This window comes from Filicampus tigris, chromosome 6 (genome assembly GCF_054856515.1).
Source record: "Filicampus tigris isolate MCC_2025a chromosome 6, RoL_Ftig_1.0, whole genome shotgun sequence".
Taxonomy (NCBI): domain Eukaryota; kingdom Metazoa; phylum Chordata; class Actinopteri; order Syngnathiformes; family Syngnathidae; genus Filicampus; species Filicampus tigris.
This window is the reverse complement of record NC_141222.1, coordinates 20197905-20221636: the sequence shown is the minus strand read 5'-3', so window position 1 is coordinate 20221636 and position 23732 is coordinate 20197905. Positions and strand designations below refer to the sequence as shown.

The following is a 23732-nucleotide window of genomic DNA, read 5'->3' as shown; positions in this document are numbered from 1 at the left end:
CACCGGCACATCGCGATGGCCTAGCTGGCAGCCTTAAAAGTTTTTCGTTCAGCCACAAGAATATTTCCTTTGCTTACAGTATACCCGTTAATGTCACAGGTTCCCTGCTGGCTGCGCCCTCGCGACCGCACTCGCTCGCCAGAGGTCCTTGGCAACGTGTCGCGTCCCACAACGCTGCCCCTCCGCATCCCGCCGCGCATCTCCATCACGCAAGCTGACGCTGACAGGTTTCCACGCACACCCTGCCCCACTTAAGCATTCCTATTGTCTTCTCTAACGGATCTTCTGTTACACTTTTTTTTTTTTTACAGTTATGAAGGAGAAAATGGCGTCTCCCCCGCTCACACGCCGCTGGGCTCGCAGAGTCCTGGACTCACTCTCAACACGTCCTTCCCCCAAAGTCAGAGGAGGGAGTCCTTCCTCTACCGCTCGGATTCAGACTATGACATGTCGCCCAAAACGGTCTCGCGCAACTCATCACTGGCGAGCGAAGGGTAAGAGGATGAATGACAGAATGAGGTACATACTGTGTTTTATACAGTACTCAAAAAAGGTTGGGATATCAGGCTTTCGGGTCAAGTGTCGTCTCCATTAAATTAAAGTGCACTGTAACCTACAGGTGCACTGAATTCGACTTTCTGTGATTTTTTTGAATGCACACATAGAATATACTGTTGTTGTTTCTTTAACGCCTGGTGTATCACGTGACAGAAAAGTAAACATGGAATATCTAAAAACACAGTTTTGGTAGTATAATGCCAAAGCTATTGATGTAAGAACTTAAGTAATTTGGGTAATTATGCAGAAAACCATGGGAAATGGCAATATATTAGGTTTTAAATTAAACTCTTTTGAGCAATTTTGTTGTCGTAATTATATTTGTTGTAACAAAGGTGCCTTAACCTTTAGTTGTATGGCATTTAAAATGAACAGGAAACTGAAAAAGCAAGGTTGGTCTAATGTTTTTTTTCCATAACTATACATATGTTACCAAAAAAAAAATCAGCTTGTGATAAATTTCTTATCAAGCTTAATTAAACATTTTCACGAAACTCCTGTCACAAATTTGCTGCTAGCTATAGCTTCAGGCTGAACTACACGAAACCCCTTTTTGAGTGTTCGTTGACTAAAACTGAACTGGGTGGGCATTTTCACCCAAGACTAAAACCAAGATGGCGTCCAAAAACAATACTACTGTATCTCTACTGATGACACTGTGGCACACTAAGCTCAGCGGCCATTTCCCTGCAATGGTGAATTGTAAGGTGTCTCATGATATCAAAATGTGAATATCACAATGAAGATGACTATTTAAACACCAATTCTAATTGAACCAGAAAATATAGCTATTAGTCAAATCATTATCAAACAACTATTCAGCTCCCTGTTAAACAGTAAGTTATGCAAAAACTAACTAAACATTGAACAGCTGGATATTCAAAAGTTTAGAAATCAAAATAATTTCACGTGTAAAGGCTAGAGTGGATTGGTTCATCCTAAAATATCAGCCAAAAGTTGAACATTGTTTACTTTTTGTGAGTAGTGTATGCGCAAGCTAATTGTTAACATGTGTTTGCCCTCTTTTAGACACACAGGGGAGGACTTTATCGTTACGCCTTTTGCTCAGGTGAGTGGATTCCATTCTACACCAGTCTATCATGCCGTAACCATACTGTAAACATGTTTCCACCAAACTGCAGTTTAGTTTGACACGGTTTGGAACATTCAACTTCCACTGCAGGGTGTGTATAGACGGGCAAATAGTAGGACGCCATAGCAGCATGTTAGTGTTTAATTGCAGTTTTTCTTCATTGGTTTGGCTCATTTCGACAAACAGAAATGACATTCTCAAAATAAACATGGACAAACCTTCAAACCACTTGGAAATTGTAAAACCTAACTGAATTTTACATTGTTTTCACCAAATTTCAAATATCATAATCTCAAATTTCTCAGTACATCTTTGCAAAGTATTAGGTACCAATAGCCTAAAGTTAACACAGTTACCAGAATGTCCATTGTTGATCCAAACTGAGAGTTGATTCTCAGTCTAATGACCAATCAAAAGTGCTGAAAATGGCTGACTCTCTATGGCGATGCAATGTTACTGGAATGGCTCAAAAGTTGTGTATTGAAAAAAAATAGTTACAAATCTCTTGGTAGTATGAGTGCAATCGATGTGTGATGTCAAACTATGGATGCAACTCGGACTGTAAAATTTTATTTTATTGTTTTCGATGTTATACTACACTATAATATTCTTTATTAGCATGACGAGAAAATCTAGGACCGTAACCATTGTACACCAAGGCTGTTTGTCAAAATTATCTTGTAGTTTTAAGAATGTCATTTCTGTTTTAAGATTATGAGCCAAATCAATGGGAACATGTGGAATAAAGAAATAAATAAATGAATAAATAAAGATTGAAAAGAAAGAAAAAGAAAACACTGTAACCAAAGGACAAAGGACGACAGCAAGCATTTTGTGTTCTTTCTTTCGATCAATCAATGTACAATTCCATTCACAACAGTATGTAAAAATGTCAAAAATATGGCTCTCAATGGAATTCTGTGTGATTATTATGTTTAAGGTTCTGGCCAGTCTGCGATCGGTGCGGAGCAATTTCACCATCCTCGCCAATATCTCCACACCAACAGTCAAGTCAGTGTATTAATTATTGGTATATAATTGCTGTGTCATATAGATTTTTTTTTTCCCATTTTATTTTATTTTACTTTTGTTTGTTGCTCCAACATGTTACACTAGTATTTAATTCTATTAATGCATTACAATTGTTTATTTGTCTCATTATAGTTTACTTTATGCCCATTATTTTATATTTTATCTTCCACACTAATACTATTTTAGTGCACCTTTTATTTCTTCCAATCTCTTGAGTACATTTATGGAGTGCACATTGTCACTTAAATGATTTGTTATGCATATATATTGATGACAATTATTTTATTTCAACATACAGTATTACACTGCAACTGGTGTACTAGACATTACTGTACATTAGAGGTACTACTTATAATACAACATGTTTAAATAAAAGAGTTGCTTTTTGACAAGCGGAAGAAAGAAAAATAAAATGACAATTGCTATCTTACCAACCACTGTGACCTCAGGAGGTCTCCACTGGGTGGAGTGTGTGTGAGTCCCAGGGCCACGCTTTCGGACCAGCAATACCAGCAGCTCGCCCTGGACACACTTGAAGAACTAGACTGGTGCTTGGACCAGCTGGAAACCATCCAGACGCACCGCTCAGTCAGCGAGATGGCATCCAACAAGGTGAGGGACAGAATATTTGAGCTTCATCCAAACTTCCTGGAAGTACAGGAAAGGATGTAGAGTAAATCCCCTGTATATTATTGGTTCAGTATTGAAAAAAAAATCTGCTTTCTTTCTTATTAAAATGCCCTTCAATGCTGTCAAAGCCCTTTCGAAATAGGAAAGCAGTCGCCTAAAAAGTGCATTTAATATTATTGTAGGCTGCGTTTGAATATAAGAAACTTAAAACTGTTTGTAATTATTTGATTAAAATGTATTGTGCCTAAGTTTAATAAAACACGTAACTAAAGAAATGCTTGAAAACAAACTGCTCTAAAATATTCAATGTATTTTACTAAAAAAGTTAAATTAAAACTGAACTGTAAGTAACAAATGTACTGCTTTAGATTTTATTTTATTTTTTTAAAGCAGCAATGGGCAAGATATTAATAAAATTTTTTCACAACTCTTTTGAGTTACAAGTACGGTAGTTGAATGGGACTTCATGCCCTGAGGGGGTCTGTATCGTTTTTACTGGCACAAAGCAACTTTGAGGACGATGGCATCAACCCTGGCACACAAAAAAATACAAATGTCCTGAATTGCTTTACGGCATACTCATTTCCTCCTTTCGCTATAAGGACGGCTCAGGATTTCACGACACTACGCGCTGGCACGCATGGGAAATGTGGTTAATTTTTGTCAAAATACTACCGCTTTTGTCCACATGTTGCCGCCATAATCAACAAAAACTGACATATGACACAGTGTTGCTTTAAGTTTGCTACTTACTGTAGCATTGCATGGTTTACACATTTAAATCGGCAATTCTTTACACACCACTAGAGGGAGCCACAATTTTTGAGAATCACAGACCAAAAAAAATGGTGAGCGTGTTTGTTACTTATGCTTTCTCAATACTTGTGGCAGCAGGGGTGTTACTGTCAAAGTTTTTGTCAATTTGTCAAATGTCAATATCTGCACATGCGCTAGACATACAAAGTAATCGAAATTAAGCTCCTCACATTCCCAGGTGTAAGCAAGATACAAATAAGACATAGTCAACAGTAAAGTGCACAAGACGCAACAGGTAACAGCAAATAACAGATAACAGACATCGAACCACTAAGAGTATTAAATAATATTTAAAATGAATGTATCTTGAGCTATTGTAGCGGCAAGAGATGGCAAAGTCAATACAGTCAATATCAATATGGCAACAGAGGTGTTAACTATGTTGGGCTCACCGTTTGACAATGTGTTACCATGTGGTGCTACAGTTCAAGAGGATGCTGAACAGAGAGCTGTCCCACCTGTCCGAGATGAGCCGCTCCGGTAACCAGGTGTCAGAGTACATCTCCAGCACCTTCCTGGGTGAGTGAAGCCATTTTCCTATCACAGAAGAACACAATATACGCAATGTAACACTGTGTGTGCGTGCGTGTGTGTGTATAGACAAGCAGAATGAAGTGGAGATCCCTTCGCCGACTCTGAAAGACAAGCCGATGAGTAAAATCAGCGGCGTGCGGAAACTGTCGCACAGCTCCAGCCTCTCCAGCACCTCCATGCCTCGCTTCGGGGTCAACACTGACCATGAGGACGAGCTCGCCAAGGTCTCGCCAAAATCAATTTTGTGTCCGACTCGGCCGAGAACGGGGTGACTTGATGTCATTGTCCACCTAAGCGTCGCTTAACCCGTTAAGGATGGGAGTGCATAACCGTCTTTCTACCCTTAAAGCCTGGAGAGCATATACGTCATTTTCTTTTTTTCGTCCAATTTTTGTTCTCTTAACCAATGAAATGCATCAGAATATACACGTGACGGTGTCGTGAGCTCGCAGAGGATGTTCTGGAATTCTTTTGAGTCATAATGGCGGACTCCATCGATCGCGGGAGTTCTGAAATGAGTAACGGCCGTGATATAGACGGCTTGTGGACTTTGAACCAGTAGAACCAGTCGAACGTGATATATGGTTACGATATATGTTTGTAGACAATGACAATATCGACGTCTTTGTAACAAAATAGAGGGTGGTAATTACCACTCGATTTTTAAAATTAAAATTAGTGCTTCTCTTACACTGACACTTTATTTTTACATCTTCGATTGAAACAGTAAAGCTTCAGGTTTAGGGGAGCTGTTGAGCCAGGCGCTTTAGGCTTTAATGGGTTAAAGGGAGAGTTTGCGGGTTTTAATACTGCTAGCAAGATTTGTATGTAGCTCCATCTCCCCAGTCCCCCACTACCCAAGAGTCTCTCACCAAAGTGCCCTTCACTAACCGTGCACAAGCATGGCCATGATGAAAAAGCGTACTTGTGATAGTCACGGAGAATGTATAGCCAGCTTCAACAAAATAGCTGTACTCGCATTAGCAGTGTAGGCTAAATAGGCCGACATTAGCTATGTCTGCTAAGTTGGTAGCATGACTTACAGTATTCAAAAGTCTTACTATAACACTCAATGTTATCGTCAGTAGTTTCATTTTTTTTTTGAATGGTTGCTAAATGTATTACAAATGTAGTACTGAATTGGAAATTGGAAACAGTGTTAAACAGTTCTTTAATGTTGTTCCTGATTTTTTGGACATGGCTAAAACAGCGCCCAGTGACACACTTGGGCATCGGGCATGGGCCGCTACTCCTCAACTATAGAAAAACTCGAGTGCCTTCTTTCTTATCAGCGGTTTTCCGGCACAAACGCGAGTTACTTAGTTATCATTACGAGGTCCAAGCTTATTAGCTTTATAAGCTAGGTGGTGACTAGCGCCTCTCATGCATGGAAAAGCCTGGTGGGACATATTCCACCACCCGGACGCTTTAAGGAGATATATTTTCACAGGTCAAACATGTAGGGAGGTGTAAGCCAGCAAAGGGTAAAGATATAGAGATCAAATGTGGATTTTATTTTGTGAATAACGTATATTTTGCATATCTGTGTGTCTATACTTTGAAAAAGGAATTGGAGGATTTGGACAAGTGGAGCTTCAATATATTTCAAGTTGCCGAATTCTCCAACAACAGACCGCTCAGCTGCATCATGTACACCATTTTCCAGGTACCCCGACTGTGTTTGTGAGAGTGGCCTTTCTTGGGGGGCATGCATGGACTTTTAGCATAGTGGTGCCTTGACATATGTGGTTAATTCATTCTCGTAATGGAATAGAAATGCCATAAATCCATTCAAGCCTAAAAAAAAAAAATTTACAAAAAAAGAGCAAAAATGTTTGTAATGTGTTTTTAATAAGGAAAATTACAAACTATGGTTATATACTTATAAAAAGCATATAACAATCAAATACAATGTAAATAATTCAATGGTTTGTGAATCGTGGTATCAGTCTGGTGTGCGCGGTTAGGCCACTTGAGGGCAGTACAATACAGACATATGGATATGGTCACGAATCCTCAGTCAGCTGAAGTAATATTAGTCGTTTTTCACAGAAATAAATTGTCTGCACAAATGTGTTGCAACACTTTTTGTGTCCAAATATCCGTTTGATGCTATTTATTAGCCCGTTTATGGCCTTTCACATTGTTTGTTGGCGTTAATCTAAGCGGACTTTCTTAAGGCAAAACTATGTCATTGTAATCTTTGTTTTATTTTTAGTATGACAGTAAATCTAAACTGTGTGTAGCATTAAACAGTTTGAAGCATCTTTGAGGAATTGTTCACTATTTACCAAACTGCGTCTTGTTTTTAAATGACTTGAATTGAGCTAGGTTCACCGGCAGCATCTAGCTTTGGTATCTCCAATTTCCAAAGTCAAACCAAAGTTCATCTGAACGACACCTTATATCTTGAAAAACGCGTGAGTGGTGTGCCTCATATGTCAAGGCACCACTGTACTTTTTAAAATTTAACCTCCCCAGGAGCGAGAGCTGCTGAAGACCTTCCGCATCCCCGCTGACACCTTCGTCACTTACGTGATGACACTGGAGGACCATTACCACGGCAACGTAGCGTACCACAACAGCCTCCACGCCGCCGATGTCACCCAGTCCACACACGTGCTCCTCTCCACTCCGGCCCTCGACGTACGTTACATTTGAAGAGAAAAGAGGAACGGGAACATGACTTGTAATGTCACTTCAAAAACGTCACTAAAGTCAAGTCAATGTTCCTTACTTGCTCTTCTCCCTCAGGCTGTCTTCACTGACCTGGAGATCCTTGCCGCCCTCTTTGCCGCCGCCATCCATGACGTTGACCATCCTGGAGTTTCTAATCAATTCCTCATTAACACCAGTGAGTCCCACAGAAAAGACAATGTGATTAAAATAACATAACATAACATAACATAACATAACATAACAGAAGGAGTTTCAAAGTCACTTTCCAGGATTAGGATCGTGCTCTGAGCGTGGGCAGAATACAGATAATGATAGTGTTGGCAATACCAGTAATAGTAGTGCAGTGATATGCAAATGAGATGCGGTTTGAACACTGCTATTAACGGGACTACTGCTCCTACTAATTAAGGTGCAAAGAGAAATGACAAACTGAAAGCTAGTGAACAAAGTACGTGATAGAAAACAATTGATTTTGTAGCAGCTTATTAAAAGTGTTCTTTTGTTAAACATCAAAATGAAGGGATAAGTTTGAATAGAATTGTTCAAGTTAAATAGCGTGCGGCCCCCTGGCAAGGGTTGAGATGCTAACAAATGTAATTTTCCTGGCTCAGGCAAGATGCTGTAATATGGTGGAAGAAACCATTCTTGCTCCTGGGTTAGGGGTCGGTTTTATAGCCGTCCACTGTAGTGACCACTTTGCATGAAAGGGTTAACGTTTATGTACAGTTTGTATATACAGTACATGTATATTGTATGTACTGTTCATCTGAATCATTTAATTGTCTTTTTCTTTTCCCATATTAAAGCACAGTGTCACTGTCCAAACCGTACATAATGTAGTGGCTCTTAAATGTACTTTTTAAGAATAAAACCTTCAGTTTTTCGGTGAACTCTCAGCCCAACTATGCTACTGTATTTTAATGTGGGTCAAAATGTTGGTATATGACGAGCTAAGAATTTGTTGAGGTTATACTTGATGTACTTTGACAACCACTGGCCTAAGACATTGGACATTGGACTCCACCATTTTTAATCTGGGGTATTCAAGTAGCTGTGGTTGCCATGTGTCCAGACTCCGAGCTGGCACTGATGTACAACGACGAGTCGGTTCTGGAAAATCACCACCTGGCTGTCGGTTTCAAGCTCCTGCACCAGGACAACTGTGACATCTTCCAGAACCTCACCAAGCGGCAGCGGCAGAGCCTTCGCAAGCTCGTCATCGATATTGTTAGTGCCCCATTGCTCTGATGCGCTGTGATGTGCTGATGGTTGCAAAAAAAAATGAGAATTTGCTGCTGTTGTTGTTGTTGTTGTTTTTTTGGGGGGGTTGACAGGTTTTGGCCACAGACATGTCCAAACACATGACCCTGCTGGCAGACCTGAAAACCATGGTTGAGACTAAGAAGGTGACCAGCTCTGGCGTTCTCTTACTGGATCACTACAATGAGCGCATTCAGGTGGGTTGCCAGATTTGAACGTTTTAGCAATGACATGTTGCTCCCACAAGATCCAAAAGCTGGAGCTATGGCGTAACAAGCCAGCCACAAAATGGTGTAAAAAAAATGTGTGCATAACTCGATATATCATAACCGTTATATTGTTATATTTACACTGGCAGACTGTACATTTGGTATCTGGGATTTTTAATGGGAATTTACCCGACTTAATCCTACTAATACTTTATACACAAACGCTACAGTATATAACAACATGCATGCGCCTGTGCTACATGCGTTCTGGAACATCGATCTAACATGACAAAAACACAAAATGTAACTGTAAATTATTATTAAATGTCTTAATATGCGCAGATGACTATGTTTGTGTTTTCTGGTCAAACTTGGCTTGCTCTCACCAACCAATCAAAGGACAGAAAAACGCTAACATTATCATGGGCCAGTTAGCTGGCCCTGTGAGGCAAATTTCAAATTTGATTGGTTAAAGAAACATAGTTAATATAGTTCAATTTACATGGACCACAGACCAATTATTAGAACATGGGTTGTAAATGGAGGTGACTGTTGCAGGTTCTAAGGAACATGGTGCACTGCGCTGACCTGAGCAACCCCACCAAGACGTTACCCTTGTACCGGCAGTGGACAGAGAGGATCATGGAGGAGTTCTTTCGCCAGGGCGACAAGGAGAGGGAGCGTGGCATGGAGATCAGCGCCATGTGTGACAAACACACCGCCTCCGTGGAAAAGAGTCAGGTGCGGATTTGCGCTTTTTAAATGGGGATTACTATGGGTGGCAGAAGTATTCGCACTGTACTTAGGACAAATGCTCGTGTAAGAAAAAGTCAAAGTACTGATTTAAGTCCTGTACTTAGTGAATGTTAACATAAAAAAAAAAAAAAAGCGTTTCTGAAAATGTTTTTTTTTTTTTTTTCTGTAAATTATATACAATAAACATTTTGCTAACTTGCCACAAGTGGGGAAAAAAACAATATTTTCCTTCAATAGCTTTGCTAACTGTTAAAATTGAGTAACAAAAACATTAACTCTAAAAGCCCGATTAACTAGGATCACAAATTACAAACGCTGTTTACATTTGTACGTGCTGTTGATCGGCTTGTTGCGCGGGATTTACTAAAACGGTGATCCGTGTTCACTCACTTGACAGACTGCTGATAACAGGCGTAAAACTGATGGAAGTTTGAAGTTATGAAATTGGAAGTGTGAGTGGAAGAGGCAAATAAACACATCACTGAGTTTCATCCGTTTTCGGAGCCGTTTTATCTTCACAAGGTTCGCTGGCGTGCTGGAGCCTGTCCCAGCCGCCTTCGAGCAGTAGGCGGCGTACACCCTGAATTGGTTGCCAGCCAATTGCAGACAATACTGAGTAATAGAGAATAAATCTATCACTGTGATAATTTTGGGGAAGTCAGTAATAAAAAATAAAAAAAACATTTTGTTGAACTCCTTCTTTTGACTGCTTACAAGTCCGCCCTTAGATCATTCAGAGGCTCCAAAATTCCATCGATATGTTGCGATAAGTTTTGTTTCTGTTAGTTCGAAATTGTTTACATAATTATTCACACAATCTTTGGTGTGCCTGGTTAGTGGATCAGCTTCTAGAAGGGGACTCTCAATCAATCAAACTTCACTTTTTGAGCGTTTTCCAAACATGGCAATGTAACTCAAAAGTGCTTCACATTATGATCCACAGGACGTCAGTTACTTGCATGCACGCGTGTATTCACAGTCCTCCTGCTCTTCAGGTGGGGTTCATCGACTACATCGTCCACCCGCTGTGGGAGACGTGGGCCGACTTGGTGCACCCCGACGCCCAGGAGCTTCTGGACACGCTGGAGGAAAACCGTGAGTGGTACCTGACCACCATGCCCCAGTCTCCGTCGCCACCCCCGGACAGACACTTGCAGCATGACCGCTTCCAGTTTGAGATCACGCTGGAGGACCTGGAGCACAACAACCACAACCACGTTCACACGAGGATCAGCGACGACAGCGGTGAGAGAGGCCGGGTCGAGAGTGAGACGGAGGATGAGAGGAACCACAATAGGGAGGAGAACGGCGTTAGCGATGAGGATGAAGAGGCCGGCGAGAAGGAGGAGGAGGAGGAGGAAAACCCCGAAGAGGAGCGGGTGGAAGATGAGACAGGCGACACCGAAAAGGAAGAGGAAGCAGAGGATGAGGAGAACAAAGGAAGGGATGATGAAGGTAATCTGGATGAAGATGGAGCCCCGGAGGAGGGAGAGGAAAATGTGGACGCAGAGGGAATAAATGAGGACGCGGGCGTCGGGAATGTGGAGGAGGAAGATGGAGCAGAGGGAAATGTTGACGAGGTGGAAGATGAAGCAGAGGGGAACGAGGAAGAGGAGGAACAAGAGGGGGACGTTGGAGAAGAGGTGGAGGAAAATGAGGCGGAAGAGGAAATAGAGACCGAGGAGAACGAAGAGCAGGACGAAATCGAAGAGGAGAAAGATGGGGAAGGAAACGAGGAAGAAGCCGAGAGTTAGTGGGAGCGTACGAAGCAAAACGGGGTCAGCGAGAAGATGCGGATGAAAACGCGCATTAGGCAGCCTGTCACTCACGTGCGGCCGTCCACTTGGACATGAGCGAGCTGAGACGTCAGCGGCAGCGGAGCGGACTCGTGAGCAGAACCTCTGCAGAAGGAGGCGGCGGCACCGGAAGCCGTTCGAACGGACCTTTGGACAAAGGGCACAAAATAACACATTCATGCAAATAAGTTTGTGCCTGTTCTCCCGAGATCACCGACTATACTTGCCATCGTCTTCTGTGTCGTCCACGACCGAGATGCCACCACTCCCCGACTTGTTGGTCCTTAAAAGAAATGGCAAAAAAAAAATAATAATAAGTGCAGAAAGTGAAGTCTGTCGTCTTTGTTTTCACACGTGTAAAGTGTGGCAGTACTGTACTGTCAAGAAGAAAAATCAGTGTCATCACTAATGATTTGCAGGCAAGTTAACGACACCCGGTAATACTCACTTAGTAACCCACCCAAGACGGGTCGCCACGGTGACCCGCGAGCGGAACCGAGCGGCGGCTCGTCGTCCATGAAGCAATGGATTGTGGGTCCCGGGCTCAAGGGTGTGACGGTCTTCCACAAATCAACTTTTTTTTTTGGTTTTGTTTTTTGTAAAAAGACAGGTTTTTTGGCACTTTATCACCTCTGTTACATAAATGTACATAACATGTATTTTAATCTTCTGATGTCATATAATAAATATGATCAATCAAATTGAATATTTTTACCTTTTTGCCAGTGACTTATAAAAGTAGTTGAAAGCAATTCCAAGTTCCAAGCAATTGTATATTTGTTGTTGTTAGGGTAATCTAATATGTCATGCAATAAAATATAATTGTGTGGAACTGTTTGACAAGAAAAAAAAAGGAAATACATGACATTTTTTGAATATGGGCGCTCAAGCAAGTACAGATACAATATGTGAGGTGTCCTGGCTGGTCCAACAATAAAATAGCCCACTGAAGGAGGTAACAACAGAGCCTGTACTCTTCTCAATGTAAGAAAAAAAAATCTATGATTTTGAATTTTATTATTTTACGGTGAAATTAAGACAAAAAAAAATGTCAACAGACGAATCAGTAAATTTGATTCTTGATTGTATTTTTTTCGTTTGTTTAACTGACAAATATTGCTTTACCGAGTCAGCAATTCGATTATATCGTCATTATTTACCATGTGAACAGATTAAACAGTTTCAGACGGTTAACACTGATCTGGTCTTGTTTTTATTCACAGTTAGTTAGAAATGGAGTCAGATAAGGCTTCAGATGCAAAATACATAATTGGCACGATAGAGCCATAATAATTCCAACACAGTAATGACACCAAAAATGCATGGATAAAACCTATACATTTTTTTTTTTTTAGAAAAAAAAAAAAGAAAGACATCAGCATCCGCAGTGTCAAGACTAATTTCAAAGCGTCCTCCATATGACATGTTGGAGAATGTTGGAAATGTATTAAAAGTATGACAGGCCAAATTAGGAAGAAAAGTCCAAACAAATTTGATGCATGTAAAAGACTCATTTGTCATTTTGAGGCTCTTGAAGCTGACCCAGTGTTGAGCTTTATTTTTTCTTTCCTGTGAAAGCCGATGAGGGCCTGAGGCAAAGTATGTCTGTCTGTGACTGAGTGTGCCTGAGAGAGAGAGACAGAGTATGAGTGGGTGTGTGTTTATGCGTGCGTGACGTTTTCAGCAGCGAATCAGAGACGTCCAGTCCGGCAAGTTTTGTATCTCTCCGATCTCACTCAACTGTTGTCGTCCGTGTGTCAGAGTGAGCTTGTAGCGCAGGCGCATTTTACACTGAGGAAGCAAAGATCCAGACATTAAATGAGTCCGGCAGAATTCACAACTCCGCCATGGTCAAACAAGCGATTCTGTGGAGTAGTTTTTAAGGTATCCAGTTGAGTAACTGAGAAACGTCGAGAAAAGTAATTTATTTACTCAAGTATAACGTCGCTCTATAATAGATGCCGCACCTCAATTCATTGCAGGGTGCGTCTTGTACTTGAATAATAAACACTGCACCTCAAGTAGGATGGAATGAAGGAACTTGAAAGAATGAAGTAAAGCAGAAAATGAGGTTTAAGCGAATGAAGGACGACTGTAAAGATGCAAGAATAAAAAGAAGGTCTGAGGGAAGGATGCCAGGAAAAAAAGGTATGAGCGGAAGAAAGGCAGGAAAGAGGTCAGAAAAGAAAGTAAGAAAAGTAAGAACAAAGGAAAGGAGGCCGAAAAGTAGGTTTCAGTGATGCAAAGGTGGAATTAAGGGTGTAAGAATAAAAAGTAATTCTGAGGCAAGGAGGGAACTCCAGAATACTGTACTTTATAATAATAAATAAATAAAATAAATTTTGATTTAAAAGAATTAAAAAGCTTTTGCCACATCACAATAATTGGCCATTGTGCAGCTCTTTCCGGAGTGCCCGCCTGGGGGCATTTTAAGACTGACAAATATACTTCATTGAGACATCGCAACTGCTCTCATATCATCAGTTACGGCACTAATATCAGTCATTCTCTGCAGAGGATAAAAAAATATATGACTGAGTACTGTTCTATTGTCTGCCAGCACGAGTTGCTGCAACGTTTGTATTCAATCCATCGCTTAAAGGGTAAAAGCACCATAACATAGATGCAATTTAGCATTAGCATTAAGCTGGCTGGCAGAAATGCAAAGCTACCGGGTATGTGATTTGTTTTACGTTCAGTTTCAAAGTAAATTTCAACTGGCAAAAAAGAGCTTGAAGACTTTTTTTTTTGGAGAAGAAAAAGAAGAATTGCTCACTATTTGTCGTATCTCCCACTTACTTTTAGACCACCCTGTATATGGGGTGGACCATAAGTTTCCATACATAGGGTTGGTATACATATGATACCTATAATACCTGGGTTATCTGAAACATATAAAAAATACACATAATACATTACACATTGGAAACTTATGACCCACCCTGTATATTTAGAAAAATGCATCTATCCAAATAAAGCCCTTCCCCTATATAAATGCCTCTGCCAATACATAAGAAACTATGGTGTAATCACACTGGCTGATGTAAATATCAGTGTCTCTCAAAAACTAACCTAAAAAGTGAAAAAAAGAGAGAAAAAAATAATAACCTTGTGTGGATTAGCTAACAGGATAACCTGGGCAATGGCAGGAGGTGGCTGGAGGGGGTTGTATGGCGGCAGGTGTGTTGTCGATGAAGGTTGAAGTTTCACCGACATGGTCTGCGGGACAAAAAAAAACAACAGAAGTTGACAGGTTGCTCATCACTCAATGGAGACCTTGGTGTTTGAGGTGTTTTCACCTTTGGGACAGCGGCTTGAAACATGAAATCTTTCACCTCCAGGGAGGAAGTGTTCACCGTGGAGATGACGACCACGGCGACGTCAGGATGACCGGGCGCCGAGTCCTTGGCAAAATGAAGCGAGACGTGGACGCCGCCCTGGTCATATATGGTGATGGGCTCCAGCTGACCTGCGAACAGAAGGAAAGCAGCACGCCTTACCTCAACATGCAGGGCATTCATTTGTTTATCTCATTAAATAATTTTTCGTTAATACTAAAAAAAAAAAATTTGAAAATATACACGTATACTTACTATTTTTTCATTTGATCAAATGATTTATTTATTTATTGCAAATTCTAAAACGAAAATAGTATTATAATAAACAATTTAAGGTAAATATTTCATGCTTATTCAATTAAATACTTGCTTAATTTATTGATAGTTAATTCAACCGAAAAATAATAGTAAGCTAAACAATTTTACAAATACATTTAACATGTATTATTTATTTGATTAAATATTTGGTTAAATAACAAAATAGAACATTAAAATAATACAGTATGTATATACAAAATACTAATTGGTTGTTTATAATAATAGGTAAAACATGAGCATTATTTTGCATTTTCTATTAACTGAAACAATAACCATTTGATACTTATGACCTGGACCCATAGGTCTGATTTAAAAATCAAATGTGGCCCTTCAGCACGCAAACTTGCCCAAGCTAGCTGTAGACGTACTCGATTTGATGGTCTCCATGGGAACAAAGATATTTTTCAGCACATGCTGCGGACAAGCGCCGTCTTCCGAAGGCGCTGGAGGTTGAGGGGGACTTGAGCAAGATCCTGAACTTGTGAACTCTTGATTCTGTGACCTAACAGGAAGCAAAAAAAAAAAAAAAAGTGGCAATGGCAAATAAGATCCAACTTGTCAAGTACGTAAAAGTGTCACGTCTTGGTTTAGTCACCATATGTTTATGTCATTTGATGATGAAGAACCATTTTCCCCACATCCGCGGGCTCTCAGCAAGGGGCCCCTGTCCTCATTCGTTGGATTGACTGCTCCGCTGAGCTGTGGGAAAATATGCAGTTGCTTTATTTATATATTTTATTTCTTTTTAATTCCAACGATGTCACATTAAAGCCCCGAACTTCCCGTTCGAAGTCTCACCTGCATCAGTTCATCATAGTACGACTTTGGAGACAGAAGAAGTAACTCTGGAATCAAAGGGTGTGGCAAAGTTACACATGCATCAGTGGTAAAGTAAAAAGGACTGTTAATTTGCACGAGGTAGTGACTGCAATGACTATTAACTGTCTCAGGGCTCAGGTAACGACCAATCACAACTCACCTGTTTTCGGAAACTGATTCCTGATTGGTCGTTATCTGAGCCCGCGCAGTTGTGATGTCATTTTCAGTCGACAGAAGTGACAAAATGGACGCCCCCGGAGATGGCTAAAAACGGGTAGATTAACTCTTAATCCACAAATGCAATATTAATAAGAATGCCTTGTCTCAACGAGTGGGCCTGCATAGAACATTCTGAAAAAAACTTCCTCTTTAAGTGAACGTTTTGTGGGAAGAGACTCAATGAACGCGGCAATTTAAAGTTTACAATGTATAATAATAGAATCAGCAATATAATCAGGATAATTGCAGCACCCAGTGGTCAAATGAATAGGGAATTTGCGCCCCCTTGTGGACACATCTAAGGAGTCTTCTAGGATTGTGAACATTGGAGTGAAATGTAGTCGATGGCAAGGAAGTATGACAACTCCATTGTCTGAAGGATTTTGTATATGGGGGATGCGCTATGGTTAGCTTGTTGTTGGCAGAAAGTAACCAAACAAATTTTCATGGCACATGCCCAACTGACTTAGTTGGCTTCATTACAGTTGGGGGAAGGGGGGAAAATGCAGTCGTGCCTGCTTGCGGAGTGTTCTGCTCAGCCGCAGAGTTGCAGGTGCTTTCCAGAGAACAGGAGAAGACAGGCAAGGAGGAGTCTAACGGCGAGTCAGCTTTCCTGTCTGTTAGGGGCGAGTCGAGAGCTGAAAGGTCGATGAGGTGGTAGCTCTTTATCTCTCGGGGACTTGTGGGAGCTACAATGAGAACACTCGGTCATACAATCCAAAGAATTTATAAAAAGCAGATCACTACTTTGTGCGGCCTCACTCTTATTTTTTTCCATCACTGCCTCTTCACTTTTACTTCTTGGGTTACATTCTCGCCTCCCAGTTCGCTCCTTGTATGCGTTCACGACCAGCGTGAGATCGTCGTTGGCCGCCAGGATCTGCGTCAGAGCCTCGTCGTCATCCACCGTGTCGCTAGCCAGCCGGAAAAGACTCGGCCTCAGACGCTCGCAGCTCTCATACATGTCCTGAAATATACAAGACGTAATTGTGAAATATTAACGCTACCGAAAAAGGGAGCTGATCTTTTTAGAGCTGACTCTTCAATTCTTTTGATGTGAGCATGGCAGGGTTTTCCCTATGACAAGTTCATTGAAATTTTAAGATAGGCTAGAATGGCACTCACCTCTTATTATTATTTAGATTGAGTTCCAGTGTTGCATTGTGCATGGGTAGGTGAGTAATAGTAATGGTACCTTTAATTCATCACTGGGCTGTAAAGGTGCTTGGGTGTGCTCATCCAGCATCTCCCTGAGCTGCTTGGTGCTGCTCTCCACCGCCTTTAGAGTGGATTCACGCTTCAACGCTTTCTCCGCCTTTTCCTCCTCCTAAACAACACAACCAATCAATTGTTTAACTCAAAAAAAACAAAATAAATGTTTTTTTTTTAAAAAGATGACCGTGTGCTGTATGGCATCCTTCCCATTAGGCCTCACCTCTTTCATTGTGCTTTTAATGAGCCTGTTGGCAGTCTCCAAGTCTTCCGGACGTCCACTTTTTAATAATCTGGCTAGGATCTGGAGAAAGAAAATAAGAAGGACGACTATTGTAGTGATGGTGGAAACCTTACGTACCCCACAAATGTTCACATACACACCGTCGCCTTGTCCTCTTGGTCAAAAACCGAGTCTGTGGCTCTTTGGGGTGGAGGGGCCATTATGACTTTATCTGGTAGTTTAGGATCCTTTTTTATGACCCCTAAAATAAGCACTTTGCATGAAGGATGTGAAAAAATATATATTTAATGTGAACATGAGGCAACTTAACTGTACCTTGTTTCTTGAGCATGGAGTAGGCGTCCTGAATTTTTGTTTCTTCTTTGAGCCAGAGTGTCCAACCATAGAGAACCTGAGTCAGCCTATCTCTAACCGTCTGGGCAGTCCACGAACCAAAGTACTGCTCAGAGGAAGTTGACAGAGTCAGAACAAAACTAACAGAACCACGTTAGGTGTTATGTGTTGAGTTTTACAGTAAATTTTAACTGGGAATGGCAATAGATAGCATGAAGCAAACAGCTGGCCTCTTTTGTGAAGAATTGCTCGATTGCTTTTTAAAGATTCTCTTCCGTGTAATTTCTAACAAACACAAGCAATAAATTAATATGCAATACAATAAACAATATCAATCCTATTAAACGTAAATATTGGTCTTAAAGGTTAGGCTTAATAAAGTCTAATAAAAAATAAAGTCAAATGAAGCATGAATTAATAGGTACTTCAATAAAAGTTGTTAACTTGTTAAACACGTAAAAAAAAAAAATCCTAATTGCAGCATTTGCGATTTAAAAAATGCAATCCAATACATTATGATGTTGTTTTCAATTTTTTTCTGCCAAAGTGCTGCTTGTTGTTATTTTGCTCCCGTCATTGAAAGCTTGTTAAATCACATTTTTCAAAAGAAAAATCATCATCGCGTCGGGTCATTTCAAGGTCCAACTGTATTTCTGTTTCCAAGATTAGCTTTGGAAAAACGGTTTCAAAATACAACCGAGCTCAACCGGCGACCCAAAACTCATTGTTTCCCATCTCACAGGTTTCCCCGTAATGTTCATTCATGCACCACATCCGAGCACCGATTCTTACCTTTGGCGACAACACTTTGATGAGCTCGTTGAGGAATCGGAACTTCGCTGCTTCGCCGCGGAACCTCTTGCCGCAGTTGTTCATGCACGCCTCGAGAACCTGCGAACAAATCAGCAGCGAGAGCCGTGTCGCTGGATGTCACATGAGCGGTCAGAAGATCCAGCGAGTGACACTTAAAGTAGAACAACAATGTGGCATTTGGATAGCCAACAGAAATCCATCATGATTATAGCCCGACATGTGATACAAGTTAGTCGCACATATTATTCTCAGGCCGCCTGCTACATAGAAATAGGAGCACTATTATCTGAGCGCTGAGCAACTGTGATGTCATTTTCAGACGACAGAAGTGACTTTAAGTAGATGACACACTTGGAAATTAACTGGGGTGCAAAGTATTTAAGGAAATACAATGCATGCTTTTTTACAATGAGAAGAAAAGGGGAAAACCTTGAGAAGCAACCCCAGTTGGACCCTTATGATGCCATCTTCATAATCTAAAGAACCAGCTGAAGAACAAACAAAAATCGACTGAGATTTTGATGACTTACAGTCAGAGCTTGAAGAGCCTCTTTTTCTTGGGGGGACTGGATTTTATGAGCAAGAAGACTGAGAGCCACCTGTGGACTGACACGAACACAATAAGACATACTGTAAAATATAGCAGACGTGCTAACAGTATTAAAAACAGCATTAATGAACTTTTCCCAAGATCTGATTGACGCGCAACTCCAGCACTTTTAAGATCAGCTTTCAAGTACTTTCATCTTACAGCTATAGAAAATGTAATGTTACCAGATAAACTAATATCTATGCCCATTTTTTTTTAACAATTGTTTTATGAAACCAGAAATCAGTTTCACTCGGTTCGACCTCAAAAACTCATTGTCGTTATTTGGAATGAGACGTGTGGGCAGAGAAGGCCGAAAGCCTCAATTTTGTGGTCTACAGAAAACCTACCCACACAGCTGGATGACTGAGACTCTACACGGGCATGTCAAAGAAGAAAGACACTGTTTTTATGTTGCTCGTCACACTTGGATGGGATGTCGTAATAGCAACATGACAACATGGATGTGAGGCACCATCGTTGCGCTTCAACCGTAAACCTGAATTCACGGTGCGCGCGTAAAAAAGTTAAACATCAACAGAAGTTCAGAGCTCATTTGAGCACTCTGCTCACCCATCACTCTCCTTGTTGACCGATTGAAAGAAGGCCTGGATGCAGTCCCATCTGTCCTCCTGGTTGGTCGGGTCCGTGGCCTGATCTGGACAAGAGAGAAGGGTTAAAACACGACACTCAGGTGATCATCTGGCAATTATAACGACCTAAAAAGTATACAATTAAAAACACAACTAAATGGTGACGTGAGAATATAAGATATCTTAAAGCAGCACACAACTCCAAATTAATTTCCTTCCTACTATTAGGCAGTGTGTATGAAGAATAAAAATGCAAACATCAATGGCATCTAATTCCCTGAAAACAAGTTTAAGAATTTTAAGATTCAAAACAACGACATATGTTGGACGCTGCTATCACATGGCGACACATGGCCACATAAATTTCTGTGAGGATCGATCATTCATCATGTTACCGTAATGGACCGGTTGCACACCATACCACAGTACACGTGTCGGCTACATTAGCCAGTCACTCCTGCAATAAATGTCTTTCTTTTTTATTTATTTATTTTTTTTCTCGAAGGAAGAAATATTAAACCTGAGATGGTTAGGCGTGCCATCTAAATTATGACAATACATGATGATGCCATAGGCCATATTAACCCACCCTTGGGGCGGGGCCCCGGCTATCTCAGGGGGTCTGCAAAACAAAAAGGATTTTTTTTTTTTTTTTTTTTTACAAACCCCCAAAATTCTTCAGATAATGCTGATAGACATTGATAGACCCGGAGAATGGGGGGAAATTTGGAAATACCCCAAAATCAATTATCTTTGCCTAGCACCTGGGGGGGGGGGTCAATCATATTTCAGGAGGGGCCAGTGCCCCCGGCGGCCCCCACTCTAGTTCCGCCAGTGAGAAAGGGAGACGTCACATTGATTAAATGAACCGGTCAAAAACATCCAATAGAGCAGCAGGGCAGGGCCAGAATGGGACTCATTTTGAGCACTGGAGTTTCATAACTAGACCAGCATCAATCTAAAACAGCTTACCATTCCCTCTCGGATGTTGTATTTCATCAAAAATCAAATGTATAATTGAATGCGATTATAAGATAACGATCAGTGTTTATTTGACACAAACGACCTACCAGTGTCATCCTCATGCCGCGCAGTTGCACACACATCCCCCTCGCTGCACATATCAAGCAAAATGCCAGTAAAATGAAATTAATCTTACCTGTCGTGTCAGCTTTGTACGCCGCTTCACAATAATAGTTTTAGAGGAAAAGTTGTTAGCCAAAGAGATCCCCTTACCCATAACGCGCCGCGCGACCCAGAGATCTATAAGTGGTCTATTGGAAGAGGCCTTCCCATCATGCTTTGTTGCTGTTACAAGGTAACACTTCTGACTGTGTTATGTCTGTTTAATGTGTTATTTTGTTCATAAAGGTCATACAGTTGAGTGTTGTTTCTAGTCGTGTGTTAAATTATTGCTACTTTATTATATTTTTGTGACTTGGTGACATCCATCCAAGGCAGGTAGTCACTGCTATATATAAAGCAATGGTGTTTGTAAAACTCTATGACAAAGAGATAGCTGATTAAAGTTTCATTAAATCGCCCCCATTAGATTTGTCAATTCAATATAGACCCGTAGGCCAAATAAGAGCAAACATCCAGCCCATTTAGTGGATATTGCAGCCAACATCCAACCCATTTAGTGGATATTGCAGCCTGGCCCAATGGGAATTCGCCAGGACATTCAGGTTACTCCCTCTGGGTCTTGTACAGAGCATGTCATTGTTTTGATTCTCAGTCGGCTTAAACCTTTTCCGGCTGCCATTGATTTACATTTTTAATGTACATACACACTGCCTAATAGAATGAAGGAAAATGAATTTGAATTATTATGTTGCTTTAGGGTGCCTTCACCATTCTGGCAAATTCTGTTTCTATTAATAACTCACATATTGTAGACAATGGTTTACACTTTAACTGTAAATATCAACATTAGGTCCATGTCTAAAGTTAGTTCTTGGGAAATAAGTGTTTATGCGAAAATACAACTTCCAACTTAAAAATAGTTTCTTGGTTGTTTAGACATGAAGAGTAAACAAATCCTTTTCGCGTGTAAAAACATAATTCACCGAAATTGTACGTTAGGAAGTAAGCATTGCTCTCTAACTCAAATTAACATTACTTTTTAAGACGTAGAGTACCCAACACAACCTTTCACCCTTTGCCTAACTTTAGTTTAAGCGATGGCTGATTTCACATAGTAGTGTTATATTTCTAAGTATCTTTATCATATTAATTGTTGATTGCATTTGGAAATATGACGACATTTTTCACACACAAATCACGAACGTTCGCCCATCTTTCACGAGCACGATGTGCACGCGCACGGGTTAAATGAACCAACTTCCTGTTACAAGCGTCTTGTTTCCACCAATATTTCCACTAAACGCCTATTGATGATAAACGCGTGGAACAAATGTAATTGTTTAGGTTGCTAGCCAAAATCAAATGGCCAAATCAAAATATGTTTTACATATGTCACGAGTCGTGACGCCAACACAGCAGAAGCTATGAGGAGATGCGTTCACTGACATTGCGTCCGGACTGAAATGCGAAGCGCGAAAGTATGCAAAGTCAACCGAACTGAATCGATACACCTCCGAGAGCCGTCTACTCACTGAGCCACGACTCCAGAGTTGGATGGCTGTCGTCGTTCGCCATGGCCGCTTTCCTGCTGCTGCACGTCCGGGTTGGTTTTCAAGAGTTAGCTGTCGACGCGTGTGAGAAGTGTCACTTGGGGGAAGCGAATATGTCAAACTGGCTTGTCCGCGACGACATGTGACACTCACACCGCATTCACTCGTCACACTCTGTGTACACTCGACACACGTACACACGCGCACACACGCGACTGCCTAGTTAGCAACTCTCTCTTTCGTGCACAAGTCTAACTCAATTACTACGACCTAGTACACTTGCTTTAACTATCCAGTAGAAGGGTCCTTGGTTTGCAACGGAGTTTGTCTTTGACTAGCGGCTAGCTAGCCAAATATAAGGCAGTAAAGTCCACAATGATAGTAAATATACAGCGTCGGTGTAGACCAAAAGTTGTTACGGATAAATTAAGGATGGTCAGAAAGAAATTAGGGAGGAGCCAAGAAAGGATGAAATATTAAAGACATAAAAGAGGAGGAAAAGTAGGAATTAGCACCGAATTTACAAAAAAAGAGTGTTTATGTTACGCTTGTGAAATTAAATCGATACAATCCAAATATTCCGGACACGTGTATAAAATGTCTTCCACTGCATTTGGGAATGTGGGGAAATCAAAAAGTTTTTGGATTGTTGTAAAACATGCTGTAAGATATGTTATTTCTAAGGACTTAACATTGGAACCGAAACTTCATTCATAATTTTGGGACTATTTCCCAAGCACACAAGATTTACGAAAAACTGGAAAAAATGGAAAGGGTACTTGTTTGAAAGAGTGTGAAGACCATTTATGCTCTTTGCCCAGGAGACTGACTTGACTGATGATGAAGAGCATGCCTAGAATTACTTTGTTTTGTTGTTTGTGATCTTTACCTGCTTGAAGGGTTGAAAAAGTCTCTGTATATTATTGTGTAATTAATATATGGGGCGGTACTTGTCTTACTAATACTACATTTTGTTGTCTGAGAGGGTGTTCTGTTCAATTTTTGTGTAAAAATTTGTTTGTGTATTCCAAAATTATAAAGTACAAATAAACAATGTTGGTGGAAAAAAGAAGGGGTGGATGAAAGGAAGGATACAAGGATAATGCGAAAATCCATCCATTTTCTTCCACTTATCTGGGGTTGGGTCACGGGGCAGCTCAGACTTCTCCCTCCCCCAGCCACTTCATCCAGCTCTTGCGGGGGATCCCGAGGTGTTCCCAAGCCAACCGGGACATAGCCTCTACAGCGTGTCCTG

The 23732-nt window shown here is 40.8% G+C and overlaps 2 protein-coding genes across 4 annotated transcripts in view; one reads left to right on the top strand and one right to left on the bottom strand.

The window, feature by feature from the left end:
- LOC147146165 (3',5'-cyclic-AMP phosphodiesterase 4C-like) overlaps positions 1–12563 on the top strand; it is a 17273-nt gene extending 4710 nt beyond the window's left edge. The window contains exons 4-17 of the mRNA XM_086032850.1: positions 100–227; positions 312–494; positions 1588–1627; positions 2592–2662; positions 3133–3295; positions 4555–4648; positions 4730–4887; positions 6231–6329; positions 7145–7309; positions 7418–7517; positions 8415–8569; positions 8677–8799; positions 9370–9552; positions 10563–12563. Coding sequence (XP_085888976.1) covers positions 100–227; positions 312–494; positions 1588–1627; positions 2592–2662; positions 3133–3295; positions 4555–4648; positions 4730–4887; positions 6231–6329; positions 7145–7309; positions 7418–7517; positions 8415–8569; positions 8677–8799; positions 9370–9552; positions 10563–11321 — 2421 coding nt within the window. The 3' untranslated portion in view covers positions 11322–12563. The remainder of the gene's footprint in view (positions 1–99; positions 228–311; positions 495–1587; positions 1628–2591; positions 2663–3132; positions 3296–4554; positions 4649–4729; positions 4888–6230; positions 6330–7144; positions 7310–7417; positions 7518–8414; positions 8570–8676; positions 8800–9369; positions 9553–10562) is intronic.
- LOC147146164 (ADP-ribosylation factor-binding protein GGA2-like) lies at positions 12554–23732 on the bottom strand. 3 transcript variants are annotated; one of them, XM_086032860.1, is made up of 16 exons: positions 22460–23732; positions 19822–19906; positions 19190–19265; positions 18639–18737; positions 17829–17952; positions 17654–17754; positions 17493–17573; positions 17253–17384; positions 16820–17024; positions 16573–16746; positions 15818–15864; positions 15615–15718; positions 15367–15521; positions 14663–14832; positions 14472–14582; positions 12554–13154 (listed from the first exon to the last, which is right to left on the bottom strand). In XM_086032860.1, the coding sequence occupies exons 1-16, from the start codon at positions 22500–22502 to the stop codon at positions 13044–13046; spliced, it is 1818 nt and encodes a 605-aa protein (XP_085888986.1). In that variant the 5' UTR covers positions 22503–23732; the 3' UTR covers positions 12554–13043. The 3 variants fall into 3 exon arrangements, with proteins under 3 accessions (XP_085888986.1, XP_085888987.1, XP_085888988.1); XM_086032861.1 differs by having other exon boundaries at positions 15388–15521; XM_086032862.1 differs by lacking the exon at positions 22460–23732 and having other exon boundaries at positions 19190–19258; positions 19822–19894.

Coding starts and splice junctions, on each gene's coding strand:
- LOC147146164 (XM_086032860.1), bottom strand. CDS start 22,502: ATGGCGAACGACGACAGCCATCCAACTCTGGAGTCGTGGCTCA. Junction 18,738..19,189: donor AGGCTCTTCAAGCTCTGACT/GTAAGTCATCAA, acceptor ATTTGTTCGCAG/GTTCTCGAGGCGTGCATGAA. Junction 17,574..17,653: donor ACCAAGAGGACAAGGCGACG/GTGTGTATGTGA, acceptor TTCTTTCTCCAG/ATCCTAGCCAGATTATTAAA.